At 40.5% G+C, this 19,587-nt stretch overlaps 1 protein-coding gene across 2 annotated transcripts in view; it reads left to right on the top strand.

The window, feature by feature from the left end:
• The window catches only part of PARG (poly(ADP-ribose) glycohydrolase), a 61,509-nt gene extending 57,045 nt beyond the window's left edge, over positions 1–4,464 (top strand). Inside the window, exons 17-19 of one of the 2 annotated variants that reach the window (XM_088129474.1) lie at positions 1,226–1,354; positions 2,582–2,758; positions 3,749–4,464. In XM_088129474.1, coding sequence (XP_087985600.1) covers positions 1,226–1,354; positions 2,582–2,736 — 284 coding nt within the window. In that variant the 3' untranslated portion in view covers positions 2,737–2,758; positions 3,749–4,464. Of the gene's footprint in view, positions 1–1,225; positions 1,355–2,581 lie in introns of both variants that reach the window. The other variant, XM_088129466.1, reaches the window with a different exon arrangement.
• Positions 4,465–19,587: the final 15,123 nt, after the last annotated feature.

The raw sequence follows: 19,587 nt of genomic DNA, 5'->3' as shown, positions 1-19,587 counted from the left end.
TCTTCCTCTTCCTCTTCCTCTTCCTCTTCCTCTTCCTCTTCCTCTTCCTCTCCTCTCCTCCTTCCAGTTAAAGCCATGCTAATTTGAACTGAAATCCTAGGTAACTCTAATGTGCAAGCGATCTTCTAAGTTCATATCCTTCCAGGAAATCTAAAGCAATTCACAGCAAACGCTAATGGCGCATTAGAGAGTAAAGCTCTCCAGCACTTTGGATTCAAAGGAGAAACGTGCTGTGGAGCATGAGTTGGCACCCATGTGCCACCTGCCAAGCACTCCTTAAATCGAACCTGTCTTCTCCTGGGATAGTGCTGTGGTTGCTCAGGGCAGCTACCCAGTCCTGTGGGAAAATGCCATTGCTTTAAGGAGTCACAGGGAGGAACTGTGCGCACCCTGAAGCACCTCTTTGCTTTCAAATCCAAGGTGCTGCGAAGCCCAGTTAGGGAGTGGAACGCCAATGGACCCGGATGCTTCCAGTTCCACAGGACTGGGTGCAGGGATCTTGCCTCCATGCCTGTTTACTTTAATACTGTGTTGCCCATAAAGAAAGGAACGGTGTTGAGAACCTATGGGAATGTGGCTTGATTTTCCTTTACAGAATGAGGTGGTCCATTCTTCCCTAGATAGGGAAGGCAGTAAAACGCTTTGAGGGGGGAAAAATGAGATTAAAGTTGACATAGATGACTAAGATTCCATTGTATTCCATATCTAAGCAGGTTGCTTGTCCTTTTAGCTGCGTCCTGTATTAACTGTTAATCTCTCTGTAAGGATGAAAATGCTTTGCAGTGCAGTGAAAGAGCAGTGTGGCACTCACTCACTGTGCAATTAGGATGCTCGCACTGTAAACTTGTTTGCCTTGTACTTGTTACATCACATTGGGCAGGCATGTGTACCAGGTAGGAACCCTGTCTTGTGCAATGTGGTTCAGTGACAAAATGTCTATCCTAGAAATCCTAATTTTTTTGAGTCAGAGAGCCTCTTGACAGCCTAGCTAAAAGATAAGCCTTCAGTGTTGTTGAATTCCAGCTTCTGTGTTCCCAGGAAGAGCGCATGTTGCCCACTCCTCACCTAGATAACACCTCTTGAAGGTAGTAGCCATTTCTCATTGCTTGGAGCTTCAGAAGCACCTCAGTGCATGTCACCTTTTGTGAAAGCACCACTTTGGATGAAAAAGGCGCTTGTCTTCCTCCTCCTGCGTTGACTTATGTTTTGTATTCATTTGCTTCAGCCTTAATACAAATCTTAGCAGCTGCCGAGGCTGGACGAGATGTGGTTTATTTCACTTTTGGAGATGCTGAGTTGATGAGAGACATTTACAACATGCATACTTTTCTGATCGAGAGGGGCCAAGTGGTCGGTATGTACCATCTCCCTCCCTTCCCTTTGGAAACACTGCTGACAAATGCGGGAGGGGCAGTGCTGCTATTTTATTAACGCCCTAAGCCAAAGAAAACTTCTTGGAGAAATAAAAGAGCTGAGCTGGTGTTGACAAGTCAGTCCTGGGGAAAACTGACTAAACCGAGGTAACATGCTTTCCGTGAGAATAAAAGCTGAAGTCCGTGGATCTTATAGATCATCGTGTGCAACCAGAAGCTCTGGCTGCGTGCAGTCTCAAAAGTCCTGGATGGTAGTCTCCAACCCCCTCCAGAAATGCCTCCTCAGCTGTAATTTTTAATGGGGAGTTGTGTTTTTATCTGGGCAGTTACGTGGCATACAATATATGTATTAGACCTGTTGTATACCACCCAGAATCTTATTCAAGTGGGGCAGCTTTAATGAATCCAATAAAGAAAATAAAAAATGTGGCAGGTGGGTTAGGGTTGTATGATGACCTTTGTAAAGAACCCATTCTCCTGCCTTTTGAGATTCGGCTTACCCTGAATCATTCACACATTGTGTTATGGCTCAGCCACAGGGGAGCACAATAACACCCTTGGCTGTTAACTCTCTGTTTCAAGGAGCAACCGATAGATGGGAATTGGCTCCTTCTCATAGCTAAGCTGCACGGTGCTCAGCTGAGTACATGAAGTAGCCATTCCCGGCCCACTTTCAAACAAGGGTGCTACAGCCATAGCAGCTGCATGGAAGCTCAGCCATAATGGCTTGGTGGGACTTATTAGTATATGTAAGTAACAACAACAGCGTCAATATGGACGTGCAGCAAAAGGTGCTTTAGAGTGGGATCGCAGCACCTCCTTCAAATCTTTGCACTCCTGCACATTGTGAGCCCCCGTTTTGAGTTATTACAGAAGCAGCCCTGCAAAGTAACATGAGGAGGCTGGAAGAGCACTGACATGTTCCTTTCACAGTGAGGTTAAGGGGTCAGGAAAAAACAGTGGGCCATATCTGCACTGATGTTGCCCTGAAGTTTCTTTGGAAGTGTATTCAGTGAGTCTGGCAAACCCACCGTATGGAACCAGCGTAAAAGAACATCCAGTCCTAGGAGAATCATGGGGACATACGAGCCTTGAGGCTATTTCCCTTGGCATCAAGGGTAAAACAATCATTTCTAATCCCATATGACTAACCTTTGTATATAATTTTTTGTTTCCCTCGCTCTCTCTCTCTCTCCCCCGTTTTCAAGGAGATGTTTACAAGCTGTTACTTAGATATTACAATGAGGAATGCAGGTGTTGTTCTACTTCAAGACCGGAAGTCAAGCTCTACTCTTTCATCTACAATGTAGTTGAATCCTACATAAATGCTACTGATGATGAGAAACTGTGTTTTGATGATTAGAATGAACACCTACAGAATGAATGTGCGTTTTCTTTTTCCTATAAAATATCAGTTGAATTGCTGGATATAATATATAGGTTATCTGAAGACCAAGACCAATATTTGAAAAGAAATGTGTTTTCTTTCTGAAGCAGAAAGTAAACTTGATCATAACATACAGAGCATAATACATTTCTCTTCCCTCCCAAGAAATCAGGGTTGGCGGTTGACTTACATTCCTTATAGGATTGTCTGAAAATACATTTACACATGCCCGCCTTTTTATTTTTATAATTGTCTCAGTGTGCACATGCATTTATGTAAGGATGCACACTTGCATAGTCACACATTTCCCATATGAATAAATGATTTCTTTATCACACTCTGCAGCAGTATAATTTTATGGAGTGGTTGTGGAGGGGAAAAAAATGGAAAACAGGTTTTTTTGCATTACATATAATTCAAGTCATCCTGATTTTTTTTTTAATTTAAGTTTTACTTTTTCAAACACCCTCTTTTTTCTATATTAGCAAAAGATCTGAAATAGGCAAGTACTGACGAGATATACTAATAAGTCATCAGAGCTCTACTCTGAATGGAAAGAGGGTGGGGGACAGAACAGGAGCAGAGGATGGAAAAGGCAGTGATTATTGAGGCTGCAAAAGAGCCAATATCGGTTTTAGAAAAGGTAAAGAGACTTTTTGATATATTCTTACATTTTAAAATATATAGCAAGGGCCATATATTTATGAAATAATTAAACAGTTTTTTAAATAAAGTTTTAATTGCACAAAGTTCTTTGATGGATTTTGTGATACTGCTCGGAGGCAGATAGAGAAATATACATATATATTATTTAATGTACGATAAAATCCTAGACTGTTACACTTGGGGGGGTTCATTATATAAAATAAAACCTCTGTACAGCATGCATTGGGAATGGTTGGGAAGGTCATTAAAGTGATCTTTGACAAAATATAGATCAGGGCGTAAGCTTCACTGAACGGAATTGAAGATGTGTGTTCTTTTATAGCCTTCTTTTCAGTGAGCTCTCAGAAAATTTCCTGCTGGGGTAAAAAGAAAGGAAAGGAAAATGGCAAGATACTTGTTGCTTACTGTGAATTTGGCAAGAGAGGACAAAGGAAATTATTCGTCGGGAGATGTAGTGCAAAATGCATTGTAACCGGTTCAGAAGTGATGATGATGGTGATGATTATGAGAGGCAAAGCAGCGTTAAGAAGATTTGGTTGCTTAGTGATGAATGGAGCCAGACTGACCAACTTCAGAGTGAAACAGCTCAGGGCGGAGAGGTTAATAGGAACTGTTTGGCTCCAGCTACTTCCTAATTGAAGACAACTGCTCAAGACACCAAGCTTGAGAAGATCATTCTAGGGCAGGTCAATACTTTCTCGTCATGTCTTCTGCCATTGTTCAGTACTGCCCTTCCCACCAGTATGGAATATGCTATCCACAGGGAGCTTCTCTTTGCAGTCCTCTGAACAATGAGAGAGGTGATAGGCTAGTTGTTCAATAAACGGGCAAGTGTGGCCATAACCACTGCTTTTCTCTCTCGGCCAATCCTTTGGTCACCCATGACTGTACGATAATTTATGAAAGGTCACCGTATGCCATTCATTCTTTAAACTTGCAGGTTGTGCAGTTTATTCTTTTCTTTTACTGGAGCAATGGGGAATATTGATATGTTATGTATTCATGATGTCTTTTGGTAATAAAAAATAATAAAATTGATGAACATTTTTCTCGCCTCTGCCTTTGGGTATGTTCATTTGAAGTATCTCGACATAGTTTTTGGACAACAAGTTGTCCAGCCTCACAACCTACCATATTGTCTGCATAGTCTAAGTTATATGTATTCCATACTTCACGTAAACGTCTGCGGCCAAATATTCCAGGTTCTGATTTTTTAAAAACTGCAGAGCTCTTTTTTTTTTCCCCCCTAAATGTATGTTACATAAAGTAAACGAATATCCACATCTCCTTTTATATTGCAGAACTTTCAGAGTGAGATTTGGTACAATAAGTTTACTATGAAATATTGTCTTAAGAAGGTTGTTTAATTTTTGCTCAGTTCCCCCCCCCCCCTTTTTGGCTTGTTTGGTTTGTGGAAAGAAGGGGAAAGGGGGGCATCTCATTCCATCAGCTCTCTTACCTGTATGTTTCTTCTTTGTATTGCCAACAGACTTTCATGGCATTTTCATAGCTACAAGGGATGGAAACGCATTCTTAAAAAATGGAAGTTGATACTTTCACTCTGTGCCGCATTCGATGCTCCTGAGAACTGGAGAGTATCCCTTCAGTCTGGAGAACCCTAGGCTTTCTAACGCACGTTACCCAAATACATCCCTGCGCAAGCACAGGTTGGCAGCAAAATGCATGAGTTTATTAAGAACATAAAACAGCGAAGAAATACGCAGGAGGAGGTGGGATTAGCTTCAAGAAGACCATGTGAACAAAGGAACACCTAAGGCAGCAATTAGGCTTCCAACTAGTTTTGAAGGAAACCAGGTGAGGCTTCAGCACATATAAAATTCAGACAGCAACACCACTCTCTAGTTTCTTACCATCCCTAAAAGACTCTGTGGGCAAGAGTCCTCCTTGTATCCTGGAGGATTTCACACCAGGTTTTGGGAGGCTCAGATTCCTTTCTCTGCAGCTGCTGTCTGGGGAAACTTCAAAAGAGCCTTCGCCGCCACCTCATTTAACCTCAGTTGTATTTTCTCAGGGCATTCGCCAATTGGCCTCATAGACTTTAAATTACTAGAGGTTCAAAGGGATTAGCCTGCAAGTCAATTGTGGGTGTATTCTGATCTAAGTGGGTATCTGTAGAAGTTGACGTTCCCAGAATCGTGTTTTATAAAGTTTAAGCAACATACATGTCTAACCAAGTTTACCACTGACCTATCTCAGTGTTGTGCAAATGCAGCCATGATGTCTTCACCTGATCTGCTTAGAAGTGTGGGTGTAAGCCAGTGTTGTCCAAACTTGGCCACTTTAAGATGAGTGGACAAATTCTGGGAGTTAAAGTCCACTCATCTTAAAGTGGCCAAGTTTGGACAACACTGGTGTAAGCATTCCAGTGTAGAGCTAAGTGAAGCAATAATTTCAGTATAAAGTAGCTTCCTGTATTTGTATTTTAAAATGTGATGAATTAACTGGTAAGATGAATTTGGAAGGCCAAACTAAGGGGAGGCTGCACTGAAAACTCTATGCCAATAAGAGCATCTTTTATGGTGAAGATCCTGCATTTTCCTTTTGGAATATTTTAGCTGCAAATACTAAACTTATCCACATGGGTTAACTAGGAGCAAAAAATAAAATAACTCTGCTGCATCGATTCAAACTATCTTAGCTGGGGTGGTCCAGGCCTGGTGGTACAGTGACACGTACATGCATATTGTGTAATCCTAGCCTATTTCATTAGTTTATGGTTTACTGCATTCTGCACACCCAGAAAACGGGCTATATGCTGATCTACTTAAGCATGTTTGGGATGTAACCATTGTCTGTACTGAGCTGACGATCGCTTTTCTGGGAACTGGACAGTAAGTCTGCTTGGAGAAGCTACAGACTGATAATGCCAATGCTCAGCCAAAGAACTGTGTTCTGACTTGCCATCCTGAAGAGATTTCTCCTTAAGACCAAGATGATTCTGCTAAATTGCTTTATTTAACCTTCATCTGCTGAAAAAGGTAGAGTGCCTTTGGGACACTTGCTGTGAAAGGCAGACAGTTTGATCCCCAAACCCTGACTCAGGCAAAGGTTTAGTATCGCATTATCCTCTCCAAATATTGTAATAATGAGAACCCTTCTAATAGCTCATTACCAGTTGTTCTGCCCACCCCAAAGCAACTGTTGGTACCACGGCGTGTATATACTTTTTCTCCTTAAACTCTGGGCAGTTGTTATGGGCAAACACAACATTAAGATGATAAATGCACCATTCTTTCTCAGATCTCTGTGGTCCCTTGTTTTCAAATTGACTGGTGAAAAGAGGATAAATCCAGTGTTCTCCTGGGTACTTAATTTTTGGTATAACCTATACAAAGTTTTATGCAGAAAAAACACCCTTGAGGCTAAAAAAAACACAAAGTGCTTCAGTGTCTTTCAAACTGCTCTACAGTTTAATTGAACACCAACTTTTTGTCTTCACTTATTGCTCATGAATCGACTTTTCGCTGTAGTGTCTATCTCAATCATTGTACTTACTTTTTTTTTCAACCTCAGAGACAGGTTGAAATGTGTGTTACCCCCACCCACTTGCAGCTCCATCAACAGCAGGGAATTTCAATCTTCCTTGTTTCTGACCTTTTTAAATCTCTCTCCCACTTCCCAAGGGGGAATACCATTGTTTAGAAACAAAGGTGTTGAGTTGAATGAGGGATATGATTCTTCAGGAGTTTTTTAAATTATTAAAAGAAGCATCTGTTCCTTAGAAACACCGACTCTTGTGGGAAAGTGTTACAGCAAGGAAAGACTTGTGGGGACTGCTAAGTCACACTGTTCTACCAATAGAAGAGAATGTTTGTAGCTCAGGGTTGCACTGGGGTTCTCTGAGCTTGGCCGTTTTTGGGCAGATGTTTTGTTACCTGCCCTGTCAGTGTTGGTGGGGGTGTTGTTTTCCCCTTTGTATTTCCTTGGTAGGCTGTTGTTTACTGCTTGACTATCTGTCTGAGTTGGTAGTTCTTAGGGTTCTTCACTAGGGTATCTGGGTTCAGCACACAGATAAGTAGGGATTAACACCAGGATCAACACCAGACAAACAACCAAGCAGTAAGCAACAGCCTAATCAAGGAACTACCACGGAGAAACCACACCCCCACCAACCCTGACAGGGCAAGCTACCGTATATAAACAGAGAGCAAACCCCACTTCCTTCTAGCACTGAAGAAGTGACCTAGCCAGGTAAGGAAATGTCTCCAAGAAAATAGCCAAGCTCAGAGAACCCCAAGGACTCCATATTATGCTGTTCTCACTTCATGAGTGTTGTATTTTACTTTCTGTTGCTTTATGGAAAACCAAGGTAGGTAAAGGTTTTCAACCAAAGACTGAATTTCAATCTGGGAATTGAGGGGGCAGGAGGGGCTATTCCAGTGGCATCTTCTGCTGTTAAAATTGTCCATCTGGATGGCAATAACTAGCCACTCTTGGCAAATTTCAAAAAAGCTAAGCCAAGTTGGATCAGGCTGATACTTAGACTAGACCAGAAGATCAAAATGACATCCCATTTATCTGTGCTTTTAAATTATCAAAAGTATCTATAATTTTTAACATGCAATTTCCTTGAGGAAGACCTTTTATTAAAAAATTACTCATACAGTATTTTAGTTTTTCTTTTAAGGCAATTAACACCACATGCAGCTCTACCTTCCTTGATTTCTGATGCTCCTTCTTTTAAACACATCATTGTGTTGATCCTCCTCATTATCATCATCCCAAAATCAGAAAGCAGAAAAATAATGAGGAAGTCAGGAGAGAAACCAGCATTTTGAAAGTTTACCGAACATCAGTGATATGCAAAAATAAGTAGAAACTAGAAGGCAGGAACATCCAGAGGCAGGAAATGTGTGTTTCAAAACCTGTGGTACCCTTTCTAAGAATAAAAAAAGCAAGAGAAAAAAAACAACAAATTAATCTGTCAGTACAAATATTGACAGATCATGTTGTCTACAGTAAACAGTTAATATTACAATATATAACACATGTATTATGATAGACATTATATACATAATGTGTACAATGTATGTTTAAACTGGAAAAGGAAAAGCAAATCATGCAAAGTTATTTCCTAAACAAAATACCTTGAAGTCAGTGCAAAATACCTTTGTATTGTTGTCAGGAAAACTGCAGTAAATGTCCATACGTGAACTCTAGGACATTTGAGCAATTTTCCCCAAAGTTCTCTTCCTTGTTTCTGTGACCAAAGAAGACTCATTCAGACATTTGCAAAGAATCCACTGATGCAAATTGGAGGGTTGATCCATAGTTACTCTTTTGCCTATGCTTCCTAGACAATCAACCCATAATTTTTCATAAACTAAATTCAAATACTGGGGTCACTGTGAAAACCCAACAGAAGTCCTTCACGAGCAAACACTTTAAACACACATGGACAACCTTGTATATTTTAGACCAAAATGTAGTAAGTTAATGTTCCAGCTCCTTGAGGGTATTTCCAACAAGTCAGATGACTTTCTAAGTTTCAAAAGCAAGAGGGAATAATGACATAAAAGAATTGTTGAACACAGGACAAGGGGTTCTCCTTTCCTAGTAGACATTTCCCAAATCATGGCTATTGATCTTCAACCATTTTGTAACTCCAAGGTCTTGGTTCTTGAGATGAGAGTGTTAATATACTGTAAAACAACAGTCAGAAAATGCCATAGGAGCCTTAATCTTTACCACCCAGTTAGTTTCCACCTTCCATGTTTTTGGGATGCAACCATTGTCTGTATTGAATTAAAAATTACTTTTCTGGGAATGAAATAGGCTAAGATTCAATGAGTGTCTGGAAAGAGTTAAAGTATCCCTGTGACTGCCTATCTTTCCAAACATACTTAACGTTTTTAACGAATTGGCACAATTTATAAAACATGGTGAAATATCAGCTGCTGTAGTTTTCTGACATCCCCTCCACTAAGCTAGCTTCATATTTATGGTCTTGTTATGTTTCCAGCCTATCCCTTGTAAATTTATCATTGCTTAAGTGAATGCAACCTATGAGCTGTACATGAAACATCTCTTTACTCATACCTCCATTACAGTATTCCCATCCATTTCTGGCCAACCAAACTGTCAGCTTGTTTTACAGGCTTATTTGCAATTCAGAATGGAGTGACACACGGATTGTGGTTAAAAGAGATCCAGTATGTGTCATTTACGTATCAGTGACCTCACAAGTCCTGGATAGACCATCCATTATATTTACACAAGTTAGCCATATGTTTGCTCAATAATGATGAGGTAGCAGTTTAAGCTTTAAAGCTTAGGATAAAGTTTAACGCTTAAATAATGTAGTGCTAATTCCAGAAGTTAACTGCAAATGTATCTGGAATGTGTGCATATTTGATGGTGACTCACAGAGAGGGGAAGGTTTCAAGGTTATCTTTGAGGATCTCAAAGATGCAAGATACTTCTCATACTAAATTGGTGTGTTTTAACTGTACACAGAGATGAAACAGGAAAATGTTAGAGTGTTTATAGGTAATACTATGTAGCATTATTTGTATAAAGCCTCGGAACATTTGCTTGTCCTCAGAGGTTCATTGATAAAAGCCCCATATTCAAATATCCTCATTGATCCCAGCTCAACACTATTATCTTTGATGACTATATATATTAAAACAAAAAATATTTTTAAAACTTTTGAAAACTGTTTCTGGATGTTTTAGTAGTAATGTTAGAAGAACAGTTAACATTTCCAGATGGCCATTATGCAAACTCCCAACGCTCTATGTTTAGATGGGAGAAAAACACACGGTGGCTACTTACTCACAATTATTCTACTCAAATTAGTGTGTTTCTATCACAGAAAGCATAGCAATATTTAGGCAAAGGCATTCTAATGGTCCGATTTCCCTCCTCCCTCCCTTCCTCCTTCCCTCCCTTTCTCCCTTCCTTCCTGTCTTTCATGGAAGTTTCTTCACCATGTCGCTGAGGAATCCTTAGCAGATTACAAGGAATTCCAGGGTGCTTTTGGCAACACAGTATGAAAACCGAAATGTCAAATGAAATATAGTCTATGTTTACTTTTGTTCAATCTGCAGAACTGAAATTAATTAGCTTTTGACTCTAAATACTGTTGATGGACTGCAGAAAATAAGCAGGGAAGCTACAATTAAATAAGTAAAATTACTGTGCAAGCAAACCATTCCACATTTCAATTGAATTCATGTTAATTAAGCTTATACAATAGCAGCTTCTGTTCCAGAAACTGTGAAATTTTTCCTGGAATTTCAAGTCCAACCCTTAATGCTTTACTGTTTCTAACCCCTGCAAATGTTTCTTTATAACAGAACATCAATTCTCCAAATTAACTGTTAAGAAACGTGCTGGGAACAACTATATTCTTTTATTAAATGACACTTTTCCCCCCTTATGCTACCAACAGTTGATTGGGTTTAGAACAAAATGTCATGAAAGTAAATGGGAATAATTGTATACATTCCTTTTCTTCTTCTTTTTATCAAAAGACCCACAAACACAGTTATTAAATCTCTCAGAGCCCCAAACTCTTCAGCATGTTATAGTATAAGGTAATTACAATGCTGGGATTTAACTTCATTATTTCTGTTGTTGCCTGAAGAATTTTGAGCAGAAATGATATTCATAAAATGCCAGCAATACAGATCTTTTAACATCATCTTTGTCAGAAAACAGAATTCATATAAATGAAATGGCATTTTCATACTTTACCCATTCTGATGAAGCAGTGTTTTCTTTTTCAGGGGCCGTGCAAAGTCGAGCATTGGAGAGACCAAAAGCAGCATATTTTAAAACATACTCCATCTTTAATAAATTCACCACATGTATCTAAGGCTATTATTAAAGGCAGAATATATTTTAAAATATACTGCTTTTGGTCTCTCCACTTCAATGCTCAAGTTTCTATGAACTACTTTCCTGTGGGGGAAAGCACCTCCAAGTTGGTGAGATGCAGCCAACCATATATTGGCTTTCAAAGATGGGGGGAGAGAAGAACTTCAGATTCTTTTAATGTAACCTTACAATAAAGTAAAATAAGCTCATCTGGTTGTGTTTCCTATCTGGTCTGTTTCATAAGGCTGATACCAATCTTACAAGTCTCAAAGTACTTCTCTCCCCCCATCCCCTTTACAGCCCCAAAACTAGGGAGGGTCTCTTCTGAGCCCCTTGCCCTCCCACATTCCTGCTGCAGGCTAAGCTGCCTTTTATCTGACTGTTCCCTGGGTTACGTCTCAGTGCCCTGTCTCCCAAGATCATTCCCACATGCCATTATAGGAGCTGACTTCCACTCAAGTGTATCTTTTCCTTTTTTCTATGACTCTTGCCCCCATATGGATTTTGCTTCTAGATTTGTAAATAAATAATGCCGAACCATCAGCACTCCCTTGACAGCTGAAGTAAGCATGATCCCTAGAAATGTTCATTTCTCGGGGGGGGGGGAGTAAAACAAAACAAAACACCCCAAAACATCAGGATACAACACACAGTGAAAAATTCAACATCATCATTGAGGACAGAGTGTCAAGGCCTGTTGACCTGCAGAAATGAATAAAGTTCTGAGCGTGCAAGCAAGACAGTCTTATTTTTATGTTATCATATGACCAGTGATACCATTTGTTCCCCAAGGAAGAAAACATTCAAAGCAAAGATCTAATAGAAAAACATACAACAATGGAAATAGCTGAAAGTAAATGGTCCTCTTTAGTGCCAAAAGAAAACCAATTCTGGAATTGTTTACCACCCACTGGGTGATATGAGCCATCAACCCCTTATTTGCCATTTTGTCTTGGCCATGCAAGGCATCCTTGATATGCATACATATATCATATTGGAAAACAGTATCTTAAAGGAAGTACTGATTTCTTGAGAGGTTCCAAGCAGCAAACCATGCCTACAGAGAAATTGGAGAAAAATACACATCTCAAGCCCTGACAGGTGCCTTCAAAATAACAGCATTATTTTTCATAATCATAGCAGGGTGCTGATCAGACAAACAGTGAAGCAGATAGACTACCAGCTCCCTTTTCCACACTACATTTGCTTCATGGGTCCTATGTTACAGAGAAAATATCAGAAGATTGCTAGAATCAGCAGTTTTATTCTTTCCTGGGATGCCTTTCTTGAAAGAAGTAATAAGATTTTCAAATATCTTATAACAATAGGCTTGCTAAACTCTAGCTTCAGCAAAATTCCTGACTCTGTGCTATCAATGCACATTTTAGAACATCAATAAAATAATACTTTAGGATCAATAGATGCTATCAGAATAGTGTACAAGCATTTGAGTAACAAAGATCTCTGTCAAATTATATTTAAAAGCCAAATTAATTAAAAAAAAATTAATCCCTTAAAAAACTGAGTATCCATATGAAATGGAAATGCCTTTTTTAAAATAATGATTACAACTAATAATTATGTCATTACAATACCTTTGCCCAGAAACAACTTCCATATTTCAGTATAATTATACAATTTCATCTGAGGACCCTCTGGGCCCAGAACTCAGGTGGTCACAGAGCTAGTGCCCTGATTCATAATGCCATAGGATGGCCATGATTTAATCACAGGAATAGCATCCAGGTTGAGAAATAATGGCAGAACTAGTCACCCCATTTGTAACATTATCCATCCATCCATCTATCCATCCATCCATCCATCTATCCATCATCTACACATCTATCTATTGTCTTTTTTAAAAAAAATTACATAGCATATTTATATCCTTAAAGGGCACTCAAGGCAGATTATGTGAGTTTTAATAGGAAAAAGATTCTACTTTCTTCCTTTTAAGTTAATGGGTGACAAAGCTTAGTAGATTTCAGACACAATGAGACTGAAAGAGTGTCAGAATAAGAGGGAAACACTACTTTAATATCAGGATAGCTAACAAGGGCTTTTTCTCATGTGTTGTGGATGAGAGAAAAGAAACATTGAGGGAACAAGGGGTGTGGGAATTGCTGTTGTTATGAGATGATTGTGCTATAGTTAGGGAAAAGTGGGGACATAGCCCACTGTCAGCAACAAAGTTAAAAGCATATTCTACAATGAACTAGCAATACCAGCACAATCAAGGCCTCCTTTCCTTCCTTTCATGATTTGCACATCTACGATAGCAATTGAAATTGTATAAATGTTCCCTTGCTGCCCACTTGAATTTTCTTCAGTTCTTACTTGCCACTGTTTACCAGAGAAGATGTTTCTTGTATTTAGAGAGTGAGATCAAGATCCCTTAAACTGGAAGGATATTTTAGAATGTGAAAAGTTAGAAGGCAAAGAGTGCATTGGAACATAGACAGTCTAGAGGCAGCTCTTCTTTTAATGGGTAATTAAAAGAGATGAGCTACAAAAGCAGACGCAAAACTCACAAATCAAACTCCAATAAAAGTGCAGAGCATAGCACTCACGTGTTCAGCCATTATTTTATCTCTAGCCTATTTGCAGACACTTCTATCTTCCCGTGCTTTGCCACTGCCACTGGAGCAATTCACTCTCTGTCTAGTCAATGATCTCAACTCGGTCTCAAAAGATTTGCCCTGTCTGGAGGGAAAGCAATAATTCAAACTCCCTATTAGCTTAGATGTAAACCAAAAGATGACGGGTGACAGATTTCGCTAGTTATGCCTGGTGATTTTACGATGTTGAATGAACTGTCAGCTGCAAACATTTTACTGTGGAGCAAAGGCTTTGAGCCCTGGTCCCAAAACAGAGGCTTAAGTGCTTTCTCCCGGGAACTTCACAGGGTTGGGAAGCAGAAATGGTGGTGTCTGGAATTGCCTGGCTCTAATGCTGCAAACATTGGGATTCACCTAAGACTACTTGTACTCTATACTGTCCATGCATATTTCAGCTATGTATATAAGGGCCAGTACAAAGACTGATACTCATAAATACACTGATAGTAAATCATGTGGAACCTTGTTCCCCTGTCATAACAATTACTCATCTGAATGTCTCAGTGATTTTTTATATGCATCCCCCCTGCCCCATTTCCTATGCAATCCAGCTGCAGAAATGAAGTAAATGGTCAATTTCCTATGAAGGTTACAATGGGTTAAACAAAACTAATTGATTTAGGCAGTATACATACTTTTTAACACCTTCAAGTCAGACTTGGCTCCTGAGCATTGCCTGGACGAGTCTCTGCAGTTTTCTTGGCAACATTTTTTGGAAGTAGTTTGCCATTGCCTTCTTCCTGGGACTGAGAAGGTGTGACTGGCTCAGAGTCAACCAGTTGATTTCCATGCTTAAGCAAAACTAGAACTCATGCTTTTCAGTTTCTGGCCCAGTGCCTTTAACCACTGCACCAAACTGGCTCATACATACTCTACTTGAGGATAAATCTCAAGGAACATGAAGCTTGTATTTCAGTAAACATCTATCAATTAACAAATATAAGTCATCTTCTGAAATCATATAGGAAAACATCCTAAAATGATATAGCCATTTTAATTGTCTACAAAAACTGGGTGCTCAGTTCCATCGGGTATACCAAAATTGAGAGTTTTAAATGGTCATAGTGGAGAAGATAAGGACAAAGTGATGCCTAGCATGTGACTATAAATGACCCCCTGCCTTCCAGTCAATCTGTCCTCTTTAATGGATTCAATACCTAGGCGGCGAGTTGTCTGAAGACCTTGAATGTTTTGCATGAACAAAGAAGGATGATGTGGGAGGAAGGTGTTAAAAAGAAATTGCAGGCCTTGCACCCATACAACAGGTTTGGGAAGTGGCTTCAAAGCCTTCCATTAAAAATAGATATGGTACAAAGAACAAAAGTAAACAGAAGAAGCAGCTTCGTTCTGGCAGAATAGCTCGGCAGGTGCTTTCCCTCTAAAGAGAACTTCAGCTTTGAGGCTCAACATGATGTTGATTAGTGCAAATAAACCTCTGAGTGAGGCACCTTTTCAGAAATTGCAATCAGACCCTGTGACTGGGGCTTCAAAAGCTTCATTAGCTCCCCCACACCAAATATAACCTCCTAATGTGAACTGCGCTCTTCAAAGACCAAAGAACTTGAGTGGATGGCAAACTCAGTCTCTCTAAAGTTCTTAGCTGGTCCTAGTTGATTGTTTTTGCGAATGGGAAACATAGGAAACAGCCAGGATAGAGAAACTGGCACATTAAAAGAAATATCAGGAAATTGCCTCCCAAATGCTGAAGGAAACACATCAGGCAAGGACTATGGAGTGAAATGAAATCTATATTAAAAGGATAACGCATGGCATGTCGGATTAATCATCCAGTAGAAAAGAAGCCCGTTAAGTGTATTTAGAGAAATGTTATGTAAGAAAAGCACATGAGGCATTTGTCTTATTTTTATGCGTTGAAAGTTATCTGACTAAAAGGATTCTAACAAAAAATAGATTTTAAATTGCTTCCCCTGGCCTCGAGAAATTTAACATAGAGTTATATAAGAGCCACAGGTCACAAGGATCAGGTTCACATCTGGGCAGGGTGGCAAATATAGAGGATTTCAGTGAGACATTTCATAGAAATTGAAGGAGAGCTGCGTTAGTCTGTGGTGCTAAAAGAATTGGTACCTTTTCCAGCTAACACATTTTATTAAATGGTATAAGCTTTCATGAGCTTGGTCTAAGCCCAAAGGAATGTAAATTCTACAGTTATCACAGCACTGATGGAAGTGAATATGTGTAGCTCAGGATTGAACTGTGGAGTCCTTGGGGTTCTCTGAGCTTGGCTGTTTTCTTGCAAACATTTCATTACCCAGCTAGGTAACATCTTCAGTGCTAGAATGGAATGGGGTTTGCTCTCTGTTTATATACGGTGGCATGCCCTGCCAGTGTTGGTGGGGGGTGGGGTTTTTTTTTCTTTTCTTCTGGTAGTTCCTTGATTAGGGTACTGTTTACTGCTGATTGTATGTCTGGTGATAATCTTGGTGTTTATCTCTGCTTATCTGGGTGTTGATTGTTGGTGAGGAGATGTTCTGGTCTTCTGTTTTCCTTTCTATTGTCTCTTTTGAATAGTGTGTAGATGTTGTTTATTTCTATGTGCCTGTTGATGTCTGCTTTGTCTGAATACCAAGCTTCCAAGAATTCCCTTGCATTTTTGGATTTAGCTTGGTCTAAGATGCTGACAGTTTCCCAGTTGAAACTATGGTTAAGTGTCCATGTGTTGTGAGATTAAGGAGTCTTCATCATGTCTTCTGACTGCTGGTTGGTGTTCATGGATGTGCTCTCCTAGCCTTCTGCCTGTCTGTCCTACATAGTGGCTGTTACAGTCCTTACGCTGTGTTGTAGATGACTCCTGATTTTTTTTTTCTTGGGCTACTGGGTCTTTTGGTTGACTTAAGGTGTTATGGAGGGCTTTAGTTGGTTTGTGTGCTACGGAGATGCCATGTGGCTGTAATAGTCTGTTGGTAGTTTCTGAGATGTTTCTGATGTATGGCAGTGTGATCCTTTTCATAGCTTGTGTTGGTTGTGTTGTAGTAGGTTGAGTGGTCAGGCACTTTTTGATAAAGTTGCGTGGGTATCCATTTTGTTGGAAGATGTTGTATAGGTGGTCTGTTTCCTTTTTCTGCTGTTCTGGGTTGCTGCAATGCATTTCTGCTCGTTTGAATAATGTTCTTACCCAGCTCCTCTTGTGGGAGGTTGGGTTGTTACTTTGGTAATGGAGTACTTGATTAGTGTGGGTTGTCTTCTGATAGACTTGGGTTTCTAATCTGCTGTTGTTTCCTCTGCTGATGAGGATATCCAGGAAGGGAAGCATGTTGTTGTTTTCTTCCTCTCTGGTGAATTTTATTCCTTTGAAGATGTTGGTGGTGGTTTCGTGTGTCTTCTCTAGTTGTTCCTTTTTTATTATAACACAGGTGTCGTCTACATACCGGATATATATTTTAGGTTGTATGTGTGGAAGTGGTATAGTTTCTAGGCATTGCATTACAATCTCTGCTATGAGTCCTGACAGTGGTGATCCCATCAGTGCCTCCAGAAAATCAAAGATGTACACATAGATGAAGATGAAATTATGGTCTCATTTGATGCCACAGCACTCTTTACATCCATAAACCCAGAACTAGCGAAAGAATCCATATCAGCAGTACCACACAACACACCTGACCTAACCAAATGCACCCAGATCGAAATACCCAGAATCATGGACCTCATCAACCTCTGCCTCACTACCTATTTTCAGTTTGATGGACAAATATACCAACAAATCAGAGGCACAGGGCCAGAACTCACAGTCTCCCAGTTTCACCACTATGCCAAACTGGCTCTCTTTTAATAACAAAGCAGAACTAAATCCAGAATCTCTGTCAATCATGATTCGACAGTCTCTGCTGAGGACATTCCACTTGACACTCTCTTAGGTTGCATTTAAAATTGTCCCTGGGATTGCTGGCATGAAGAAAGAAGAGTGGGCATCTCTCATTTTGGAAAAAGCATTTGTTACCTGGTTCTGACTCCATTTTTATCTAAAACACACACATTCTTTGGTAATTCAGGAACAGGAGTAGAGTTCTGGCATCACATCAGACCAACTTAGAAATGTTTGCTCTTGAAATTTTCTGTACCCATGTTGCTGCCACTGCTGTTCTCACAGCCAAATTTTCACCATGTCCCTGCTTGCATGTTGGTGTTGGTGGGGAAGACAACATGTTTGCAGAGACATAATGACAGCATCTTATCCAGGACAATCACACCTTGGCAGCTTGTCAAGGAGGTGAAAAGTAAAGCAGAGAAACATTCTTGGGAGTTGCATATTTAAATGACTGAAAGAAGGGGCAGTGGAAAAGTTGTTTATATTTTTGTGCACACAGGCGACCATCATCTGTTGCATTATGCAGCCCCCACGAACAAAATGTTACTTTCTATGAACAAAGTTGGAGATGAGTCTGGTTGCAGATACTGTCTAAAAGGGACTTAGAATTCATTTTATACTCATCATGGCTGTGTTGTGCAGCAAACAAAACAGTAACTGACGCATTCCTTTTCATAGACCGCTGCCATGGCCCTTTTCATTTCAGCAAACAAAAACTGCTCCAAACACCAATATTTGAATCCAAATGATGCTGGAGACTACCTGAGAGGGCCAATGGGAAGCCTCTAGAAGGGCAATTTCACATTTGCAGCCCAGCAGTACTGTGTCCCCTGGCTGTGATGAGTAATGAGAGAACAGCCTTCTCCTGAAGGGTGCTGCAGTTACTCATGATGCTTTACAGAATCGTATCATTGATCAGGGTCCTGAAAATCACCAGGGATATGTAAAGATCAAAGCCCTCAAAAGACAGGGAGTCTGATTAATGTGATTTCAGGACCTTACTCATCAACACACGAAAACTGGTATAGTTGTGCCCAATAGCATTTCTCCAGAATGATATTCTTCCAGGATGTATTTCTCGGCCAGCTTTCCCCTTGTTGGAAGTCATCCATAAGTTCCATGACGATGGTTGCTGTTCCAGAAAAGGAGACCATAAATGTCCCCTTCCAACATTTAGAAACATACGTGTTTCTTATTTTGAATTCTCTGCCACATTTCAGGAACCCTGAAAGAGTACAAAGATTCCCCTGCTGCGTCTTTTGAAATCCCCTTGTCGCTGCAGCTAGCGTGACCTCGGGAAAGCAATTTTTGCGGCCCACTCGCTCAACGGAATGAATTATAACCGCCTCATTTTCTTTGAGTCTTTCTAGGTCAAGGGACCGTTTGCTCCATCCTCACGGCCTTCCAACCTCAGCCCAAATTGTGATGCACGTTGAGGAGGTGCCAATCTCGATCCACTCCACAGATGGGAGCCCTTTGCTGGGGGTTGCGCCACTCCTCCATGAATCACAGCAAGGCAGGCACCAGCGCAGCGCCATCCGGAGGGGCGACAGAAGCGGAAGAGGTCGCTGGGCGATGCCCGATGGCAGTCCCGTTGCCGAATACCCGGGCAGAGAAGAGGCAGCATTTCCCCCCCTTAGACAGAGGGATATCCGTGCATGAAGTGGAAAAGGTTTCCCTTTGATTCTATTGCTAGGGTGGCATTAGATGGTCACCCCCCAAAATAACCTTGAGAGCGAACCCGCCCTCTCTCCTTGCCCTGGTTTCCTTTCCTGCAGTAACCTCAAGAACCAAGACTGCCTGCTGCTTACTGTTCTTTAGCGCCGGCCACCGCAGCTTGCAGGAGGCAAGGAAGGGGCACTTGGCGGA

This window comes from Python bivittatus, unplaced genomic scaffold, assembly GCF_059951505.1.
Source record: "Python bivittatus isolate LINGU-HERP-01145 unplaced genomic scaffold, Pbiv_v1 ctg000050_np1212, whole genome shotgun sequence".
Taxonomy (NCBI): domain Eukaryota; kingdom Metazoa; phylum Chordata; class Lepidosauria; order Squamata; family Pythonidae; genus Python; species Python bivittatus.
This window is presented reverse-complemented; position numbering and strand designations above follow the sequence as displayed.